The sequence below is a fragment of the Ornithorhynchus anatinus genome, chromosome 3 (genome assembly GCF_004115215.2).
Source record: "Ornithorhynchus anatinus isolate Pmale09 chromosome 3, mOrnAna1.pri.v4, whole genome shotgun sequence".
Taxonomy (NCBI): domain Eukaryota; kingdom Metazoa; phylum Chordata; class Mammalia; order Monotremata; family Ornithorhynchidae; genus Ornithorhynchus; species Ornithorhynchus anatinus.
This window is the reverse complement of record NC_041730.1, coordinates 1,404,777-1,426,902: the sequence shown is the minus strand read 5'-3', so window position 1 is coordinate 1,426,902 and position 22,126 is coordinate 1,404,777. Positions and strand designations below refer to the sequence as shown.

The following is a 22,126-nucleotide window of genomic DNA, read 5'->3' as shown; positions in this document are numbered from 1 at the left end:
GGAAAGTACAATTCAGCAATAAAAAGAGACAATCACAACGGGCTTATAGTCTAGAGAAGCAAGGTGACTTGGGGGCAAGAGCCCGGGCTTGGGAGTCAGAGGTCGTGGGTTCGAATCCCGGCTCCACCGCCTGTCAGCTGTGTGACTTTGGGCATGTCACTTCACTTCTCTGGGCCTCACTGACCTCATCTGTAAAATGGGGATGAAGACCGTGAGCCCCATGAGGGACAACCTGATGACCTTGTATCTACCCCAGCGTTTAGAACAGTGCTCTGCGCTTAACAAATACCAACATTATTAGAGGGGGGAGACAGACATCAAAACAAGCAAATGGGCCTCAATAGCATCGATATAAATAAATAGAATTATAGATATGTACTCTATACACCAGTGCTGTGGGGAGGGAAGGGGGTAGAGCAGAGGGAAGGAGTCGGGGCGATGGGGAGGAGGAGCGGAGGGAAAGGGAGGGTTCGGTCTGGGAAGGCCTCCCGGAGGAGGTGAGCGCTCAGGAGGGCTTCGAAGGGGGGAAGAGAGTGAGTCCGGTGGAGGTGAGGAGGGAGGGCGTTCCGGGACAGAGGGAGGACGCGGGCCGGGGGTCGGCGGCGGGACGGGGGGGAAGGAGGCCCGGTGAGGAGGCGAGCGGCGTCCGAGGAGCGGAGCGGGCGGCCCGCGATGGAGGAGGAGAGGAGGGAGGTGAGGCGGGAGGGGGCCGGGGGATGGACGGCTTGGAAGCCAAGGGTGAGGAGTTTGTGCTTGCTATGGAGGTGGAATGGGCAACCACGGGAGAATTTTGAGGAGAGGGTTGAGGTGCCCAGAGCGTTTCTGTAGGAAGATAATCCGGGCAGCGGAGGGAAGTATAGGCTGGAGTAGGGAAAGACAGGAGGATGGGAGATCAGAAAGGAGGCTGTTGCGGTCATCCGGTCGCGAGAGGATGAGAGATTGTACCAACAAGGTAGCGGTTTAGATGGAGAGGAAAGGGCGGATCTTGGCAGTGTTGTGAAGGTGAGACCGGCAGGTGTTGGTGACGGATCGGGTGTGTGGGGTGAATGAGAGAGCCGAGTCAAGGATGACACCGAGGTGGTACCCACCCCAGCGCTTAGTACGGTGCCTGGCACGTGGTAAGTCCTTAATAACTACTACAATTCTCGTAAGAAGCGGCATGGTGTGGTGGATAGAGCACGAGCCTGGGAATCAGAAGGTTACCGTTCTAATCCCGGCCCCGCCACTTGTCTGCTGTGTGGCCTCAGGCAAGTCACTTCACTTCTCTGGGCCTCGGTTCCCTCATCTGGAAAATGGGGATTGAGACTGCGAGCGCCCCAGTGGGACGGGGACGGGGCGGAGATTGGAACCCGTGACCCTCTGACTCCCAGGCGCCGGCTGGATCCACTAGGCCGCGCAGACGCCCCCAGCGCCCCGCCCGCCCCTCCAGCTGGGCTCCTCGATCTTCCTGCGGGCTGGGGGGGTCGGGGGTCGGGGAGGGGGGGGTCCCCGCCACTTCCTCCAGCGGAGGCCCGGCGGGGCCGGGCCGGGCCGGGCGGGACGCACGGGAAACCGAGGTTTCCGGCCGCCACGGCGGCGAAGGGCCGGGGGGCGGCGGGAACTCCTGGGACCCGCCGCTCTCCGACTTCCCGCTTCCCCTCAGGATGCGGCCTGGGGGGCGCGGGGGGGGGGGACCCAGACACCGGCCCGGGCGGCCGGTGCGGGGGGCCCACGAGACCCTCCCCAAGGCCGGACGAGAGGCCGCGGAGGTCAGCTCGGGTCAAGCCGCTCAAGACGGTGGGAGCAAAGGGCTCAAACCCCCGCAGGCTCCCACGCGCAGGCTAACAGTTTAGTACAGTGCTCTGCACGCAGTAATAGTAATAATAATGATGGCATTCATTAAGCGCTTACTATGTGCCAACCACTGTTCTAAGCAATGGGGGAGATACAAGGAAATCAGGTTGTCCAACGTGGGGCTCGCAGTCTTCATCGCCATTTTACAAATGAGGGCACAGAGAAGTGAAGTGACTTGCCCCCAGTCACCCAGCTGACAGGTGGAGGAGCCGGGATTCGAACCCATGACCTCTGACTCCCAAACCCGGGCTCTTTCCACTGAGCCACGCTGCTTCTCTGTAAGCGCTCAGTAAGCGCTCAGTAAGTACGATCGAATGAACACACATACACACACGTGTACGGGCACATATGCATCCATTGGCTTGCACACATATGCACACGCCTCCACTTCCACCCATCCAGGCACATACACACACAATAATTATTATTATTATTATTATTATGGTATTTGCTAAGCGCTTACTCTGTGCCGGGCACTGTACTAAGCGTTGGGGTGGATACAAGCAGATCGGGTTGGACCCAGTCCCTGTCCTTTGAGAGGCTCACGTTCTCAATCCCCATTTTCCAGATGAGGGAACTGAAGGCCCAGCAAAGTGAAGTAATAACGTTGGTATTTGTTAAGCGCTTACTATGTGCAGAGCACTGTTTTAAGCGCTGGGGTAGACACAGGGGAATCAGGTTGTCCCACGTGGGGCTCACGGTCTTAATCCCCATTTTACAGATGAGGTAACTGAGGCACCGAGAAGTGAAGTGACTTGCCCACGGTCACACAGCTGACAAGGGGCAGGGCCGGGATTCGAACCCATGACCTCTGACTCCAAAGCCCGTGCTCTCTCCACTGAGCCACGCTGCTTCCAGGGTCACACGGTAGACAAGTGGTGGAGCCGGGATTAGAACCCATGACCTTCTGACTCCCAGGCCGGTGCTCTAGCCACCACATCATGGGAAGCAGCGTGCCTTAGTGGAAAGAGGCCGGGCTTGGGAGTCAGAGGTAATGGGTTCTAATCCCGGCACCGCCGCTTGTCAGTTGGTGACCTTGGGCAAGTCACTTAACTTCTCTGTGCTTCAGTCCCTCATCTGTAAAATGGGGGTGAAGACTGTGAGCCCTACGTGGGACAACTTGATTACCTTGTATTTACCCCAGATCTTAAACAGTGCTTGGCACATAGTAAGCGCTTAATAAATACCAACATTATTATTATGATTAGAGAGTATGCCATTTATTTATTTATTTATTTATTCATTTATATAAATTCTGTCTCCCCCTCTAGACTGAGCTCTTGTGGGCAGGAATGTGTCTGTTTGCTGTTATAGCGTCCTCTCCCAAGCGCTTAGTACAGTGTTTTGCACACAATAAGCGCTCAATAAATCCGATTGAATGAATGAATGAATCCCGACTCCGTCACTTGTCTACTGTGTGGCCTTGGGCAAGTTCATTCATTCATTCAGTTCAATCGTAGTTATTGAGTGCTTACTTTGTGCAGGGCACTTTACTAAGCGCTTGGGAGAGTACATCAGAACAATAAACAGACCCAGTTCCTACCCAAAACGAGCGCAATCGACTTTGCTTCTCTGTGCCTCAGTTCCCTCATCTGTAAAATGGGGATGGAGACTGTGAGCCTCGTGTGGGACGGGGGCTGGGTCCAACCCGGTTTGCTGGTATCCACCCCAGCGCTTAGGTCAGTGCCTGGCACATAGTAAGCGCTTAACAAATGCCACAGTTATTATTGTCGTTACCGGCCACCTGTTGGATGCAGAGCGTCGTATTGCGGGCCCGCTCTGGGCAGCGCAGAGCACGGGGCCCTCCCTGGATGCGGCGTGAGATAACCCCTCCCCGCCCCACAGAACTGGTGTATTTATGTACATCTTTATCGTTCTTTTTATTTTATTAATGATGTGTATAGAGAAGCGGCGTGGCTCGGTGGAAAGAGCCCGGGCTTGGGAGTCAGAGGTCATGGGTTCGAATCCCGGCTCGGCCACTTGTCAACTGGCTCGCTGTGGGCAAGTCACTTCACTTCTCTGGGCCTCAGTGACCTCATCTGTAAAATGGGGATTCACTGTGAGCCTCACGTGGGACAACCTGATGACCCTGGATCTACCCCAGCGCTTAGAAGGGTGTTGGGCACATAGTAAGCGCTTAACAAATACCAACATTATTATTATTATCTAGAATTCGATTTATTTATATTGATGCTATTGATGCCTGTCTACTTGTTTTGTTTTGTTTTTGTTGTCTGTCCCCCGACTTCTAGACTGTGAGCCCGCTGTGGGCAGGGATCGTCTCTCTTTACTGCCGAATTGTACTTCCCAAGCAGTCAGTATAGAGCTCTGCACACAGTAAGCGCTCAAGAAATACCATTGAACGAACGAATGAACGATGATCTCTCTCTGTTGCCGAACTGTACTTTCCAAGCGCTTAGTCCAGTGCTGTGCACACAGTAAGTGCTCAATAAATACGATTGAATGAATGAATGAATGATTGTTTCTGTTGCCAAACTGTACTTTCCAGGCGCTTAGTACAGTGTTCTGCGCACAGTAAGCACTCAACACCTATAAATGAATGAATGATTGTCTCTGTTGCCAAATTGTACTTTCCAAGCGCTAAGTACAGTGTTCTGCACCCAGTAAGCGCTCAACACCTATGATTGAGTGAATGAATGATTGTCTCTGTTGCCAAATTGTACTTTCCAAGCGCTTAGTACAGTGTTCTGCACCCAGTAAGCGCTCAACACCTATGATTGAATGAATGAATGAACGATTATCTCTCTCTGTTGTCAAATTGTACTTTCCAAGCGCTTAGTCCAGTGCTCTGCACCCAGTAAGTGCTCAATAAATAAATGAATGAATGAACGATCGTCTCTCTCTGTTGCCAAATTGTACTTTCCGAGCGCTTAGTCCAGTGCTCAGCACCCAGTAAGTGCTCAATAAATAAATGAATGAATGAACGATCGTCTCTCCCTGTTGCCAAATTGTACTTTCCGAGCGCTTAGTCCAGTGCTCAGCACCCAGTAAGCGCTCAGTAAATATGATTGAATGAATAACAGAGATAGCAGACAACATTCCCCACTCATAAAGAACTTAAAGTCTAGCGGTGGGGGGTCGGGGGCGGTTCAGGATTCCCCCACAAAGACCAGCCCCCTCTCTGGGCCCCCCGTTTTCCAGAGGGAGCATTTCCTCCCCCTGCCTCACGCCCCAAGACCCCCGCCTCCTCCTCCTCCTCCTCCTCCTCCTCACGGCCTTATCCATAATTAATTGAGGATATCGGTGTATCCGGGTTGACCGCTTTGTCTCCAGGCCTGGCGGGGCGGGATCGCACCTGTCGAGGCCTTTGTGTAGAGGGGAAGGACCCCCCCCTTTCCCGAGGGCGGTGGGGAGAGGAGAGTCTAGGAATGGGATACTTAAGTTACAGCCCCTCAAAGGTAAACTGGGTTTTTTGTTGTTCTTTTTTAGGGGGGGTGAGTGGGGTTTTTTAAGGTATTTTTTATGTGCCGGGCACTGAACCAAAGCTCTGGGGTAGATACAAGATAATCGGGTTGGACCCATCCCCGTCCCACAAGGCGCTCACAGTCTCAGTCCCCATTTTGCAGACGAGGGAACCGAGGCCCAGAGAATAATACAAATAATGATGATGGGACGTGTTAAGCGCTTACTATGTGGCGGGCGCTGTAGTAATCGCTGGGGCGGATACAAGCAAATCGGGTCGGACGCAGTCGCTGTCCCACGTGGGGCTCACGGTCTCCGTCCCCATTGTATAGAGGAGGGAACTGAGGCACAGAGAAGTGAAGTGACTTGCCCAAGGGCACGCAGCAGACAAGTGGCAGAGCCGGCATTCGAACCCACGTCCTCTGACTCCCAGGCCTGTGCTCTCTAAGTGTCTATTATATCCCAAGCACTGGGGTGGATATAATATAAACAGATTGGACACAGTCCCTTTCCCACATGGGGCTCACCTTCTAAAGGAGAGTTAGAACAGGACTTTTATTCCAGTTTTACAGATGAGGTAACTGAGGCACAGAGAAGCTAAGTGAAGAAGCAGCGTGGCTCAGTGGAAAGAGTCCGGGCTTGGGAGTCAGAGGTCGTGGGTTCAAATGCCGGCGCCGCTCCTTGTCAGCTGTGTGACTTTGGGCAAGTCACTTCACTTCTCAGAGAAGCAGCGCGGCTCAGTGGAAAGAGCGTGGACCTGGGAGTCAGAGGCCATGGATTCGAATCCCGGCTCTGCCACTTGTCAGCTGTGTGACTGTGGGCAAGTCGTTTCACTTCTCTGGGCCTCAGTGACCTCATCTGTAAAATGGGGATTAAGACTGTGACCCTCACGTGGGGCCACCTGATGACCCTGTATCTCCCCCAGCGCTTAGAACAGTGCTCTGCACATAGTAAGCGCTTAACAAATACGAATAGTATTATTATCATTGTTCTCTGGGCCTCAGTGACCTCATCTGGAAAATGGGCATTAAGATTGTTGCGCCCCACGGGGGAACAACCTGATCACCTTGTTTCCTCCCCAGCGCTTAGAACAGTGCTTTGCACATAGTAAGCGCTTAACAAATGCCATCATCGTTATTATTATCATGGTAGTTATTTATGTCGATGCCTGCCTCCCCCTCAAGACTTTGAGCTCGTTGTGGGTAGGGAATGTCACTCTTTGGTGTTGCGTCGTCCTTTCCCAAGCGCTTAGTACAGTGCTCTGCACACAGTAAGCGCTCAATAAGTACCGACTGAATGAAAGTCACCTCAAGATTTTCTTTCCTACGTTTCATGATCTTTCCTCGTCCGCTGCCCCTTGGTGGCGGGACTGGGTCTTTTTCTTTCTCTCTTTTTTAAATGGAGTTAATCCGTGTTATTTATAATATTAATAATAATCATCATAATAATGGCATTTGTTAAGCGCTTACTATGTGCCAAGCACTCTTCTAAGCGCTGGGGGCTGGATCCAAGGTCATCAGGTTGTCCCCCGTGGGGCTCACAGTCTTCGACTCCGCCCCTCGGCTGCTGTGTGACCTTGGGCAAATCACTTGACTTCTCTGCGCCTCAGTTCCCTCAGCTGTAAAAATGGGGATTAAGAAATGTGAGCCCACGTGGGACAATCCGATCACCCTGTATCTTCTCCAGCGCTTAGAACAGGGCTCTGCACGTAGTAAGCGCTTAACAAACAGCATAATTATTATTATTGTTCATCCCCATTTTACAGATGGAGGCCGCTGAGGCCCAGAGAAGTCAAGTGACTTGCCCAAAGTCACCCATCTGACAAGTGGCGGAGGCGGGATTAGAACCCGGGACCTCTGACTCCCGAGCCCGGCCTCTTCCCACTGAGCTACGCTGGTCTATTGAGCGCTTACTGTGGGCAGAGCACTGTTCTAGAACTTGGGCGAATAATAATAATGATGTTGGTATTTGTTAAGCGCTTACTATGTGCAGAGCACTGTTCCAAGCGCTGGGGGAGATACAGACTCATACAGTACAACAGAATTAGCGGACACCTTTCCCGCTCGTTAATCCATCAGTCAGTGGCTCCTGGGCATGTCACTGCCCTCCTCAAAACCCTCCAGTGGTTTCCTATCGACTTTCGCATAAAGCAAAAACTCCTCACCCTGGGCTTCCAAGCCGTCCATCCCCCGGCCCCCCTCCCGCCTCACCTCCCTCCTCTCCTCGTCCATCGCGGGCCGCACGCTCCGCTCCTCGGTCGCCGCTCGCCTCCTCACCGGGCCTCCTTCTCCCCCGTCCCGCCGCCGACCCCAGGCCCGCGTCCTCCCTCTGTCCCGGAACGCCCTCCCTCCTCACCTCCACCGGACTCACTCTCTTCCCCCCTTCGAAGCCCTACTGAGCGCTCACCTCCTCCGGGAGGCCTTCCCAGACCGAGCCCCCCTTTCCCTCCGCTCCTCCTCCCCTCCCCACACCTCAGACTCCCTCCCTCTGCTCTACTCCCCTCCCCACAGCACTTCTGTATATTTGTAGATATCATTTATTACTCTATTAATCATGTCTCTATATCTATGATTCCGTTTATCTATTTTGATGGTATTGATCCCCGACTACTTGTTTTGTTTTGCTGTCTGTCTCCCCCTTTTAGCCCGGGAGCCGTGATTACTATGGCATTTATTAAGCTCTTTCTATGTGCCAGGCACTTTTTTTAATGATAATAATAATAATGTTGGTATTTGTTAAGCGCTTACTATGGGCAGAGCACCGTTCTAAGCGCTGGGGGAGATACACGGTCATCAGGTGGTCCCACGTGAGGCTCACGGTTAATCCCCATTTGACAGATGAGGCAACTGAGGCCCAGAGAAGTGAAGTGACTCGCCCACAGTCACCCAGCTGACAAGTGGCAGAGCCGGGATTCGAACCCATGACCTCTGACTCCCAAGCCCGGGCTCTTTCCACTGAGCCACGCCGCTTCGGCACTGACGGCCCGGGCCCTTGGGCCAGCAGGTCTCTGCGGGGCTGTGGTATCGGCCTGCAGGTGCTCGGCCTGGGCTCGTGGGAAAAAGCGTGGGTGGCCTCTTGTTCCTGTTGGCCCCCAGCCAGGCGGAGCTGGCTCTCCGCCGGCCTAATCCCTCCCTCGCCCCCAGAAAACGGCCAAACCAGCAGGTAACCGAGGGAGTTTGCCTTGCCCAGGTGAATGACTGAGGACGACGCCTCTCGGAGCCCGAGCAACAGTGCCTTCCTCCCTTCCCGGGCCATCTTGGGAAAAGCCGGATCAGAGAGGGCAGAGCGGCTCTCCCAAGGCCGCACAGCACTGAAGAAGCTGAAAGGAAAGCACTGAATTGGAGAATTTCCTCTGGTCTCAAAATAGGGGACGCTCGGGGGACTGGCTCTAACTCTTTCCCACTCTCCGGAAGCAGCGTGGCTCAGTGGAAAGAGCCGGGGCTTCGGAGTCAGGGGTCACGGGTTCGACTCCCGGCTCCGCCACTTGTCAGCTGGGTGACTGTGGGCGAGTCACTTCACTTCTCTGGGCCTCAGTTACCTCATCTGTAAAATGGGGATTAACTGTGAGCCTCACGGGGGACGACCTGATGACCCTTTATCTCCTCCAGCGCTTAGAATAGTGCTCTGCACCTAGTAAGCGCTTAACAAATACCAACATTACTATTCACTCTCTCCTGCTCCCTCTTTCTTCCCTTTCCCTCCTCTTCTTCTTCCCCCTCCATCTCCTTTCTGCCTCTCTTCCCCTTCCCCCTCTTCACCTCCTCCTTCCCTTCCTCCACCCCCCCCATTTCCCTCCCCAGCGGCTCAGGGGAGTGTTGGAAAAAGCCGGCCCAGAGAGGGCAAGAGCGACTTTCCCAAGGCCGCACGGCATTGACGAAGCTGAAAGGAAAGCTTCGAATCAGGGAATTTCCCCAGGGACCCTAATAATAATAATGTTGGTATTTGTTAAGCGCTTACTATGTGCAGAGCACTATTCTAAGCGCTGGGGTAGATACAGGGTCATCGGGTCGTCCCTTGTGAGGCTCACAGTTAATCCCCATTTTACAGATGAGGTCACTGAGGCACAGAGAAGTGAAGTGACTCGCCCACAGTCACACAGCTGACAAGTGGCAGAGCCGGGATTCAAACTCATGACCTCTGACTCCAAAGCCCGTGCTCTTTCCACTGCAAGTCACTTAACTTCCCTGTGTTAAGATTGTGAGCCCCACGTGGGACATCCTGATTCCCCTGTGTCTACCCCAGCACTTAGAACAGTGCTCGGCACATCGTAAGCGCTTAACAAATACCAACATTATTATTTTTATTATTACAGTCACACAGCTGACAAGTGGCAGAGCCGGGATTAGAACGCATGACCTCGGACTCCCAAGCCCGGGCTCTTTCCAACGAATTGCTCCTCTAGAGGGGCCTGGCCCTAATTCTCCCTCTCCCCCTCTCTCCTTCTCCCCCTCCCTCTTTCTTCCTGCTCCTTTCTCCCTTTACCGCTTAGAACAGTGCTTGGCACATAGTAAGTGCTTAACAAATGCCATCATTATTATTATTATTATTATTATTTCCCTCCCCTTCTTCACCCCCTCACCCAGCTTTCTGTCCCTGTTCCCTCCTCTCCCTTTCTCTACTCCCTTCTGTTCCCTCTCCCAGGGTCTTCGTCGGACAATCCAAGGCGAGGGAGGGTCGCTGCCTGGGGACTATGGGACCGTTTCCCTCTTTTTTTAAAATCACATTTGTTAAGCGTTTACGATGTGCCAGGGACCGTACTAAACGCCGGGGTAGATCCAAGCTAATGAGATGGGACGCAGTCCACGTCCCACGCGGGGCTCGCATTCTTCATCCCATTCTACAGATGAGATCGCTGAGGCCCAGAGAAGTGAAGCGACTTGCCCAAGGTCACACTGCTGATCCGCGGCGGGTCGGGATTAGAACCCAGGTCCTTCTGACGGTTTTTGTTTCCTTTGTCCCCGTGTCTTCCAGCTTCCTCATCGTGCTGATCTGTCTCATCTTCAGCGTCCTCTCCACCATCGAGCAGTACGTGGTGCTGGCCACGGGGACTCTCTTTTGGATGGTACGTAAGCGGGCACAGCGTCTCGCGGACACCCCGTGTACCGGTGTCACTGGACGTGTACCACGCCCTGACCTCGTGGACTCCCCTTGTGATGAGGTTATCAAATACGTGGCTTGGCGGCTAGAGCACGAGCCTGGGAGTCGGAAGGTCAAGGGTTCTAATCCCGGCTCCGCCACTTGCCTGCTGTGTGACCTGGGACGGGTCACTTCATTTCTCTGGTTCAGTGGAAAGAGCCTGGGCTTCGGAGTCAGAGGTCATGAATTCGACTCCCGGCTCTGCCACTTGTCAGCTGTGTGACTGTGGGCGAGTCCCTTCACTTCTCTGTGCCTCAGTTCCCTCATCTGTAAAATGGAGATTAAAAGTGTGTGAGCCCCCCGCGGGACAACCCGATGACCCTGTGTCTATCCCGGCGCTTAGAACAGTGCTCGGCACCTAGTAAGCGCTTAACAAATACCAACATTGTTATTCTCTGGGCCTCGGTCACCTCATCTGTAAAATGGGGATCGAGACTGGGAGCCCCACGTAGGGCAGGGACTATGTCCAACCCAATTTGTGTGTATCCATCCAGTGCTTAGCTCAGTGCCTTGCACGTAGTAAGCACTGAACAAATACCATCATTATCATTATTATTATTATTATCATTATCCCCAGGCCTCATGGACAGAAGCAGCGCGGCTCAGTGGAAAGAGCCCGGGCTTTGGAGTCAGAGGCCATGGGTTCGAATCCCGGCTCCGCCGCTTGTCAGCTGTGGGACTGTGGGCGAGTCACTTCACTTCTCTGGGCCTCAGTTCCCTCATCTGTAAAATGGGGAATAACTGCGAGCCTCATGTGGGACAACCTGATGACCCTGTATCTACCGCAGCGCTTAGAATAGTGCTCTGCACAGAGTAAGCGCTTAACAAATACCAACATTATTATTATTATTATCTGTGTACTGGGGTCACTGGGCATGTCTCACAGTTGTCCAAATTGCTCCAATCCAATGACTCCCCCTCTCCCGCCTGGATGACCGCATCAGCCTCCTCGCTGACCTCCCTGCCTCCTGTCTCTCCCCACTCCAGCCCGTGTTTCGCTCCGCTGCCCGGGTCATTTTTCTCCAGAAACGTTCAGCCCACATCTCCCCGCTCCTCAAGACCCTCCGGCGGTCGCCCATCCACCTCCGCCTCAAACAAAAACTCTTCACCATCGGCTTTAAATCCCTCAATTCCCTCGCCCCCTCCTACCTCACCTCGCTCCTCTAATGCCGACCTCCTCATCGTGCCACGATCTCGTCTATCTCGCCGTCCACCTCTCACCCACGTCCCGCCTCTGGCCTGGAATCCCCTCCCTTGAGAAGCAGCGTGGCTCAGTGGAAAGAGCACGGGCTTTGGAGTCAGAGGTCTTGGGTTCGAATCCCGGCTCGCCCACTTGTCAGCTGTGTGACTTTGGGCTAGGCACTTCACTTCTCGGTGCCTCAGTGACCTCATCTGTAAAATGGGGATTAAGACTGGGAGCCCCACGTGGGACAACCCGATTCCCCTGGGTCTCCCCCAGCGCTCAGAACGGTGCTCGGCACATAGTAGGCGCTTAACAAATACCAACATTATTAGTATTATCATATCTTACAAACACTCTCCCCGCCTTCAAAGCCTTATCGAATAATAATGATTATTATGGCATTTATTAAGCTCTTTCTATGTGCCAGGCACTTTTTTTAATGATAATAATAATAATGTTGGTATTTGTTAAGCGCTTACTATGGGCAGAGCACTGTTCTAAGCGCTGGGGGAGATCCAGGGTCATCAGGTTGTCCCACATGAGGCTCACAGTTAATCCCCGTTTTACAGATGAGGTCACTGAGGCCCAGAGAAGTGAAGTGACTTGCCCACAGTCACACAGCTGACAAGTGGCCGAGCCGGGATTCAAACCCATGACCTCTGACTCCAAAACCCAGGCTCTTTCCACTGAGCCACGCTGCTTCTTTTAATGGTGTTTGTTAAGCACTAACACTGTTCTGAGCACTGGAGTGGGTACAAGGTTACCAGGTTGTCCCATGTGGGACAGTCTTAATCCCCATTTTACAGATGAGGGAACTGAGGCACAGAGAATAATAATAATAATGCTGGTATTTGTTAAGTGCTTACTATGTGTCAAGCGCTGCTCTAAGCGCTGGCGTAGATACAAGGTGATCAGGTTGTCCCACATGGGGCTCATAGTCTTGTTCCCCATTTTGGACTCCCAAGCCCCTGCTCTTTCCACTGAGCCACACTGCTCCTCATGTAAAAATAATAATAATAATAATAATGTTGGTATTTGTTAAGCGCTTACTATGTGCCGAGCACTGTTCTAAGCGCTGGGGTAGACATAGGGGAATCAGGTTGTCCCACGTGGGGCTCACAGTCTTAATCCCCATTTTACAGATGCGGGAACTGAGGCCCAGAGAAGTTAAGTGACTTGCCCACAGTCACACAGCCGACAAGTGGCAGAGCTGGGATTCGAACTCATGAGCCCTGACTCCAAAGCCCATGCTCTTTCCACTGAATGATGATGGTATTTGTTAAGCGCTTACTATGTGCCAGGGACTGTATTAAGCGCTGGAGTGGATTCAGGCAAATCGGGTTAGACACAGTCCCTGTCCCATGTGGGGCTCACAGTCTCCATCCCCATTTTCCAGATGAGGTCACTGAGGCCCAGAGAAGGGAAGTGACTCGGCCAAAGTCACCCAGCTGACAAGCGGCAGAGCTGGGATTCGAACTCACGACCTCTGACTCCCAAGCTGAGCCACCCTGCTTCGCGGCCTGGGGCAGATGCAAGACTGTGTGAGCCCATTAAGACTGTGAGCCCCCATGTGGGACAGGGATTGTGTCCAAACCGATTTCCTTGTGACGACCCCAGCGCTTAGACCAGTGCCTGGCGCATGGTAAGCAGTTAACAAATACCGTTGTTATTATTATTACAAGATTGATAACAAATACCAACATTATAATTAATCCAGATTAAATTTTTCGGGCTCCAAGATTCCCCCCCCCCGCCAGTACCGGTCTCGCCCACTAGATGGCGGCCCCAGACAGCAAGCGACCCGCAGGGCCGTCGCCTCTAGTAATAAAATAATAATAATAATAATGATAATGTTGGTATTTGTTAAGCGCTTACTATGTGCAGAGCACTGTTTTAAGCGCTGGGGTAGGTGCAGGGTCATCAGGTTGTCCCTCGTGAGGCTCACAGTCTTCATCCTCATTTTACAGATGAAGGAACTGAGGCCCAGAGAAGTGAAGTGACTTGCCCAAAGTCACACAGCTGACAAGTGGCCGAGCCGGAATTCGAACCCAGACCTCTGACTCCCAAGCCCGGGTTCTTTCCACTGAGCCATGCTGCTGCTCAATAGTATTTATTGAGCGCTTACTATGTGCAGAGCACTGGACTAAGCGCTTGGAATGGACAATTTGGCAACAGATAGAGACAATAATAATAATGTTGGTATTTGTTAAGCACTTACTATGTGCAGAACACTTTCTAAGCCCTGGAGTAGATACAGGGTCATCGGGTTGTCCCACGTGAGGCTCACAGTGAATCCCCATTTTACAGATGAGGTCACTGAGACCCAGAGAAGTGAAGTGACTTGCCCAGAGTCACACAGCTGACAAGCGGCAGAGCCGGGATTCGAACCCATGCCCGAAGACTCCCAAGCCCGGGCTCTTTCCACTGAGCCACGCTGCTTCTCTGACAATCCCTGCCCAGTGAGGGGCTCAGGGTCTAAAGGGGGGAGACAGATGGCCAAGCAAAACAGAACACAACGAAAACAAGACCACATCATCAAGATAAATAGAATCAAGGAGATCTACACCTCATTAACAAAATAAAGAGGGTAATAAATAGTGTATACAAATGAGCACGGTGCCGAGGGGAGGGGAAGGGGGAAGAGCAGAGGGTGGGGGGCAGTGGAGGAGCAGAGGGAAAGGGGGGCTCAGTCTGGGAAGGCCTCCTGGAGGTGAGCTCTCAGTACTAATACTAATGACGGTATTTGTTAAGCGCTTACTATGTGCCGAGCACTGTCCTAAGCGCTGGCGTAGATCCAAGGTCATCAGGTTGTTCCAGGTGGGGCTCACAGTCTCCATCCCCATTTTCCAGATGAGGTCACTGAGACCCGGAGAAATGAAGTGACTTGCCCAAGGCCCCACAGCAGACAAAATAATAATAATGACAGTATTTGTTAAGCGCTTACTATGTGCCAACCACTGTTCTATGTGCTGGGGGAATAATGATGGCACTTGTTAAGCGCTTGCTGTGTGCCAAGCACTGTTCTAAGCGCTGGGGGAGATAGAGGGTCATCAGGTTGTCCCACGTGAGGCTCCCGGTTAATCCCCGTTTTACAGATGAGGTCACTGAGGCCCAGAGAAGTGAAGTGACTCGCCTACAGTCACCCAGCTGACAAGTGGCAGAGCCGGGAGTCGAACTCATGACCTCTGACTCCGAAGCCCAGGCTCTTTCCACTGAACCACGCTGCTTCCCACTAGTAATTGCTTAGCAAATACCATCATTATTATTATTATTAATTGGTAGCTGGATCCCTGCCCACAAGGAAGGAGGGACTGTAAGCTCATTAGAGGCCCGGAACGTATCTGCTAATTCTGTTGTATTCTTCCAAGCGCTTAGTACAGTGTTCTGCTTGGAGTAAGTGCACAATAATTACCAGTGGTTGACTGATTTCTTTTGCAGCATGGCGTAGTGGGTAGATCCCAGGCCTGGGAGTCAGAAGGTCATGGGTTCTAATCCCGCCTCTGCCACACGTCTCCTGGGTGACTTCGGGCAAATCACTTCACTTCTCTGGGCCTCAGTTCCCTCATCTGTCAAATGGGGCTGGAGACCGTGAGCCCCGCGTGGGACAGGGACTGGGTCCAACCCGAGTTGCTTGTATCCACCCCGGCGCTTAGTACAGTGCCTGGCACATAGTAAGTGCTTAGCAAATGCCATGATTATTAGTATTATTTTGATTTCGCTCTGCCCTCTCCCAAGCGCTCAGTACAGCGCCCGGCTTCCGGGGGGAATCAGTAAATTCCCTGCCCTCAACGAATTTACAATCTAGAGGGGGAGACATTCATTCATTCAGTCCTTAGTATTTATCGAGCGCTTACTATGTGCAGAGCGCTGTACTAAGTGCTTGGAATGGACAAATCGGTAACAGATAGACAGACGGTCCCTGCCTTTTGACGGGTTTACGGTCTAATCGGGGGTTTACAGACATTGCGAGCCCCACGTGGGACAATCTGATGACCCTGTATCTACCCCAGCGCTTGGAACAGGGCTCAGCACATAGTAAGCGCTTAACAGATACCATCATCATTATTATTATTAATAGAAATTCCAGGGGGGATCAGTAAATGCCTGCAAACTAATAGTGAGGCTGCGAGGGGCCGGCGGGGGGGGGGGAGAAAAATCCGAATATTTTTCTCCCTGCGAATGTGTGCCAGGAAAACCCCCGGTGGGCAATAGGGGGTGGGGTGAGTTTCAGGCAGCAGCCTCTCCGAGTTTCTGTTTATAAAACTGGGCGTTTTCCCGGCTGAGAAATTTGTCTCTGGAATTACCGTCCTTCAGGTGCTGGGGAAGAGGGGCAGGGGTCGAGGCTGCTTTTCCGAGAACAGAGGGGCCTTGTTTCCCTCTTCATTCATTCGTTCATTCAATAGTATTTATTGAGCGCTTACTAGGTGCAGAGCCCTGGACTAAGCGCTTGGGATGGACAAATCGGTAACAGAGAGAGACGGTCCCTGCCCTTTGACGGGCTCACGGTCTAATCGGGGGCGACGGACAGACAAGAACTTCTCCTCTGCTCTCCCCGAACAAAACCCAACCCCTCTTGGGATCCGGGTAGCGCTCTCCCAAACGCTCAGCACAGTGCCCTGCACGCAGTGAGCCCTCAGTCAATAACACTGGTTGACTGACGGTGGGAGCGCGGCAAGCAGAAACTCCTCACCCCGGGCTTCAAGGCTGTCCATCCCCCGGCCCCCTCCCGCCTCACCTCCCTCCTCTCCTTGTCCATCGCAGGCCGCACGCTCCGCTCCTCTGCCGTCGCTCGCCTCCTCCCTGGGCCTCCTCCTCCCCTGTCCCGCCGTCGACCCCCCCCCGGCCCATGTCCTACCTTGGCTCAGTGGCAAGAGCCCGGGCTTGGGCGTCAGAGGTCATGGGTTCTAATCCCGGCTCCGTCCCTTGTCAGCTGGGTGACTTTAGGCAAGTCACTTCACTTCTCTGGGCCTCAGTGACCCCATCTGGAAAATGGGGATGAAGACCGGGAGCCCCATGAGGGGACCACCTGATCACCCTGTATCTCCCCCAGCGCTTAGAACGGTGCTTTACACACAGTAAGCGCTTAACACATACCATCATTATCAAAGACTGTAAGCCCGTCAAACGGCAGGGACTGTCTCTATCTGTTGCCGACTTGTTCATCCCAAGCGCTTAGTACAGTGCTCTGCACATAGTAAGCGCTCAATAAATACTATTGAATGAATGAATGAATGATTACCTCTGGCCTGGAAGACCCTCCCTCCTCAGATCTGCCAGACAGTGACTCTCCCCCCCTTCAAAGCCTTACTGAAGGCCCACCTCCTCCCGGAGGCCTTCCCTGACTGCGCCCTCCTTTTCTCTTCTCTTCTCCCGCTCCCTTCTGCGTCGCCCCGACTCGCTCCCTTTCTTCATCCCCGCCCCCGTCCCAGCCCCGCACCGCTTACGTCCGTCTCTATCATTAATTTATTTCTATGCATGTCTGTCTCCCCCTCCGGACTCTAAGCTCACTGTGGGCAGGGAACGTGTCCGTTTATTAATAATAATAATGTCGGTATTTGTTAAGCGCTTACTATGTGCAGAGCACTGTTCTAAGCGCTGGGGGTTAGAGAGGGTCATCAGGTTGTCCCACGTGAGGCTCACAGTTGATCCCCATTTTCCAGATGAGGGAACTGAGGCCCAGAGAAGTGAAGTGACTCGCCCACAGTCACCCAGCTGACAAGTGGCAGAGCCGGGAGTCAAACCCATGACCTATGACTCCGAAGCCCAGGCTCTTTCCACTGAGCCAAGCTACTTCCCCATTTTATTGTGCCATTATCCTCTCCCCAGCGCTTAGTACAGTGCTCTGCACATAGCAAGCACCCAATGAATACGATTGACTGAGTGCAGAACATTTTACTAATCGCTTGGAGGAGTAGAGTATAACAGATACATTCCCTGCCCTCAACGAATTTACAGTCTAGAGGGGGAGACAGACATTGGGAGCTCCACGTGGGACAATCTGATGACCCTATATGATAATAATAATAATGATAACGTTGGTATTTGTTAAGCGCTTACTATGTGCAGAGCACTGTTCTAAGCGTTGGGGTAGACACAAGGGAATCAGGTTGTCCCACGTGGGGCTCACAGACTTCACCCCCATTTTGCCGATGAGGTAACTGAGGCACAGAGAAGTGAAGTGACTTGCCCACGGTCACACAGCTGACAAGTGGCAGAGCAGGGATTCGAACCCATGACCTCTGACTCCAAAGCCCGGGCTCTTTCCACTGAGCCACGCTGCTTCTCTATAGCTACCCCAGCGCTTAGAACAGTGCTCGGCACATAGTAAGCACTTAACAAATCCCCTCATTATTATTAATATGATTACCCCGGCACTTAGAGCAGTCTTTGACACATAATAAGCGCTTAACAAACCCCGTCATTATTATTATTATCACCCCAGCGCTTAGAGCAGTCCTTGACACATAGTAAGCCCTTAACAAACCCATCATTATTATTATTATTATTACCCGAGCACTTAGAATAGTCCTTGACACATAGTAAGCGCTTAACAAACCCATCATCATCATTATTATTATTACCCCAGCACTTAGAGCAGTCCTTGACACATAGTAAGCGCTTAACAAACCCCCTCATTATTATTATTATTACCCTAGAGCTTAGAGCAGTCCTCGACACATAGTAAGCGCTTAACAAACCCCCTCATTATTATTATTATTATTATTACCCCAGCATTAGAGCAGTCCTTGACACATATTAAGCGCTTAACAAACCCATGATGATGATGATGATGATTATCATTATTATTATTACCCCAGCACTTAGAGCAGTCCTTGACCCATAGAAAGCGCTTAACAAACCCCCTCATTATTATTATTATTATTATTACCCCAGCACTTAGAGCGGTCCTTGACACACAGTAAGCGCTTAACCAATCCCATCATTTTTATTATTATTACCCCGGCTTAGAGCAGTCCTCGGCGCATAGTAAGCGGTTAACAAATCCCCTCGTTATTATTATGATTCGACCCACATGTTTCATCTGGGAGAAGGGAGGGGACGTGAGAGCTCAGATCTCAGGACCCCGGGACCCCCTGGGCCGGGGCTGGGAGAAACTCCCCAAGTCGATTCCCACCGGGGTCCCCAGGCCCTCGAAGGCGACGCGACAGCTGGCTGGGCCCGCCAGGCCCGGCCCGGCCCGACGTGACATCTGGGGTCTCTCTGGCCGCTCCTCTGTCCCCTCTCTTCCCACCAGCTCCCCCAACTCCCCCTCCCCTTCTTTCCTGCTCCTCCCCCCTCCACCCCCCAACCCATTATCCAGTGCTTAGAACACTGCTTGGCACTATTAAGCGCTTAGCACAGTCCTCTGCACCCACAGTGACCTCATCTGTCAAATGGGGATTAACCGTGAGCCTCACGTGGGACAACCTGAGTACTCTGTACCTCCCCCAGCGCTTAGAACAGTGCTCGGCACATAGTAAGCGTTTAACAAATGCCAACGTTATTATTAAGCGCTCACTAAATGCGATCGAAGGAATGGCACGTAGTAAGCGCTTAACGCTCACCGTAATTATTATTATTTTGATCATCTTCCTCCTCCCGTCTCCCCTTTTTAGAGAAGCAGCGTGGCTCAGTGGAAAGAGCCCAGGCTGGGGAGTCCGAGGTCTTGGGTTCGAATCCCGGCTCTGCCGCTTGGCAGCTGGGTGACTGTGGGCGAGTCACTTATCTTCTCTGGGCCTCAGTGACCTCTTCTGTAAAACGGGGATGAAGGCTGTGAGCCTCCCGTGGGACGACCTGATGACCCTGTATCTCCCCCAGCGCTTAGAACAGTGCTCTGCACATAGTAAGCGCTTAACAAATGCCAACATTATTATTATTTCTCCATGTCTCCTCCCTGCCTCCCCCCACTTTCCCACCCCCTCCTTTCTTCTTCCCCCACCTTCCCACCCCTTCGCTATCTCAATCAATCAATCAATCGTATTGATTAAGTGCCTACTCCAAGCAGAACGCTGTACTAAGCTCTGGGAGAGAACAACAGAGTTGTTATGCCCGGTTTACAATCGTCAATCAATCATATTCATTGAGCGCTACCTTGCCCACAATGAGTTTATAACAACCATCAATCAATCATACTTATTGAGCGCTACTTTGTCCACAGTGAGTTTACAACCATCAATCAATCGTATTTTTTGAGCGCTACCTTGCCCACGACGAGCTTACAACCATCGATCAATCAGTCATACTTATTGAGCGCTACTTTGTCCACAGTGAGTTTACAACCGTCGGTCAATCATATTTATTGAGCGCTACCTTGCCCACAATGAATTTACAATCATCAATCATATGTATTGAGCGCTACCTTGCCCACAGTGAGTTTACAACCATCAATCAATCATATTTATTGAGCGCTACCCTGCCCACAATGAATTTACAATCATCAATCATATTTATTGAGCGCTACCTTGCCCACAGTGAGTTTAAAACCATCTATCATTCATATTTACTGAGTGCTACCTTGCCCGCAATGGGTTTACAATCATCAATCATACTTATTGAGCGCTACCTTGCCCACAACTTGTCAGCTGTGTGACTGTGGGCAAGTCACTTAACTTCTCTGTGCCTCAGTTCCCTCATCTGTAAAATGGGGATTAAGACTGTGAGCCCCACGTGGGACAACCTGATTCCCCTGTGTCTACCCCAGCGCTTAGAACAGTGCTCTGCACATAGTAAGCGCTTAACAAATACCAACATCATCATCATCATCACAACGAGTTTACAACCATCAATCATATTTATTGAGCGCTACCTTGCCCACAGTGAGTTTACAACCTTCAATCATATTTACCGAGCGCTACCTTGCCCACAGAGAGTTTACGGTCATCAATCAATCGTATTTCTTGAGCGCTACCTTGCCCACAACGGGTTTACAGTCCAGAGGGGGAGACAGACATTAATATAACCCAATAACCGATGATGATGATGCTATTTGTTAAGCGCTCACTATGTCCCTGGCACCGTACAAAGGGCTGGACCCACTCCGGCGCTCAGTACAGTGCCCGGCACCTAGTAAGCGCTGAATGGATGCCCCTGTGATGATGATGATGATGACGATGATGATGGTTATCAGGAGATCGTGCTGGTGGTGTTCTTCGGGACGGAGTACGTGGTTCGCCTCTGGTCCGCTGGTTGCCGCAGCAAATACGTGGGGCTTTGGGGCCGCCTGCGCTTCGCCAGGAAACCCATCTCTGTCATTGGTGAGTGGCTGGAGGAGGGGACGAGGGCCGGGTGGGACCTGATCATAATAATAATGGCATTTATTAAGCGCTCCCTATGTGCAAAGCACTGTTCTAAGCGCTGGGGAGGATACAAGGCGATCAGGTTGTCCCACGTGGGGCTCACGGTCTTCATCCCCATTTGACAGATGAGGTCATTAAGGCCCAGAGAAGTGAAGTGACCCGCCCAAAGTCACACAGCTGACAAGCGGCTGAGCCGGAATTCGAACCCACGACCTCTGACTCCCAAGCCCGGGCTCTTGCCACTGAGCCACGCTGGTGGTTTTGGTTAAGTGAACAGTGCCTGGCCCTTAATCATAATAATAATGGCATTTATTAAGCGCTCACTATGTGCAAAGCACCGTTCTAAGCGCTGGGGTAGACCCAAGGTCATCGGGTCGTCCCCCGTGGGGCTTCCAGTCTTCATCCCCATTTTCCAGATGAGGTCACTGAGGCACAGAGGAGTGAAGCGGCTTGCCCGAGGTCACACAGCAGACAGGTGGCGGGGGCCGGGATTAGAACCCACGACCTCTGACTCCTAGGCCTGTGCTCTTTCCACTGAGGCACGTGGCGGGAGGGGCGGGACCCAGGTTCGAGGCCGGGTCTATTCTCAGGCTACTACTATTCATTCATTCCTTCGATGGTATTTATTGAGCGCCGACTGGGTGCAGAGCACTGTACTAAGCGCTTGGGAGAGGACAAGAGAACAATAAATGGACACATTCCCTGCCCACAACGAGCTGACAATCTTTAGACGGGGGAGACGGATATTAATACAAATCCACAGACATCGATATAAAAAATGTGCCCGGACCCCGGGGGCTTCACTTCCTCAGGGGGGCTGGGATCTTCTGGGCTTGTCTTTCATTCAGTCGGTCGTATTTTTTGAGCGCTTACTGTGTGCAGAGCACTGTACTAAGCGCTCGGGAGAGTAGGAAGAGCAGCAGGGCGTAGCGGATAGAGCAAGTCACGTCACCTCTCTGTGCCTCAGTGATCTCATCTGTCAAATGGGGATGGAGACCGTGAGCCCCACCTGGGACAGGGACTGTGTCCGACCCGATTTGTTCGTGTCCACCCCGGTGCTCAGTACAGTGCCTGACACATAGTAAGCACATAGAGCCCTGGTTTGGGAGTCAGAGGTCATGGGTTCGAGTCCCGGCTCCGCCGCTTGTCAGCTGTGGGACTGTGGGCGAGTCACTTCACTTCTCTGGGCCTCAGTTCCCTCGTCTGTAAAAATGGGAATTAACTGTGAACCTCACGTGGGACAACCTGATGACCC

The 22,126-nt window shown here is 52.3% G+C and overlaps 1 protein-coding gene across 2 annotated transcripts in view; it reads left to right on the top strand.

Annotated features, from left to right (window-relative positions):
- The window catches only part of KCNQ1 (potassium voltage-gated channel subfamily Q member 1), a 124,066-nt gene that overhangs the window by 33,702 nt on the left and 68,238 nt on the right, over positions 1-22,126 (top strand). For both annotated transcript variants that reach the window (XM_029059162.1, XM_029059161.1), the window contains exons 2-3: positions 10,228-10,318; positions 20,703-20,829. In XM_029059162.1, the coding sequence (XP_028914995.1) occupies positions 10,228-10,318; positions 20,703-20,829 (218 nt within the window). The remainder of the gene's footprint in view (positions 1-10,227; positions 10,319-20,702; positions 20,830-22,126) is intronic.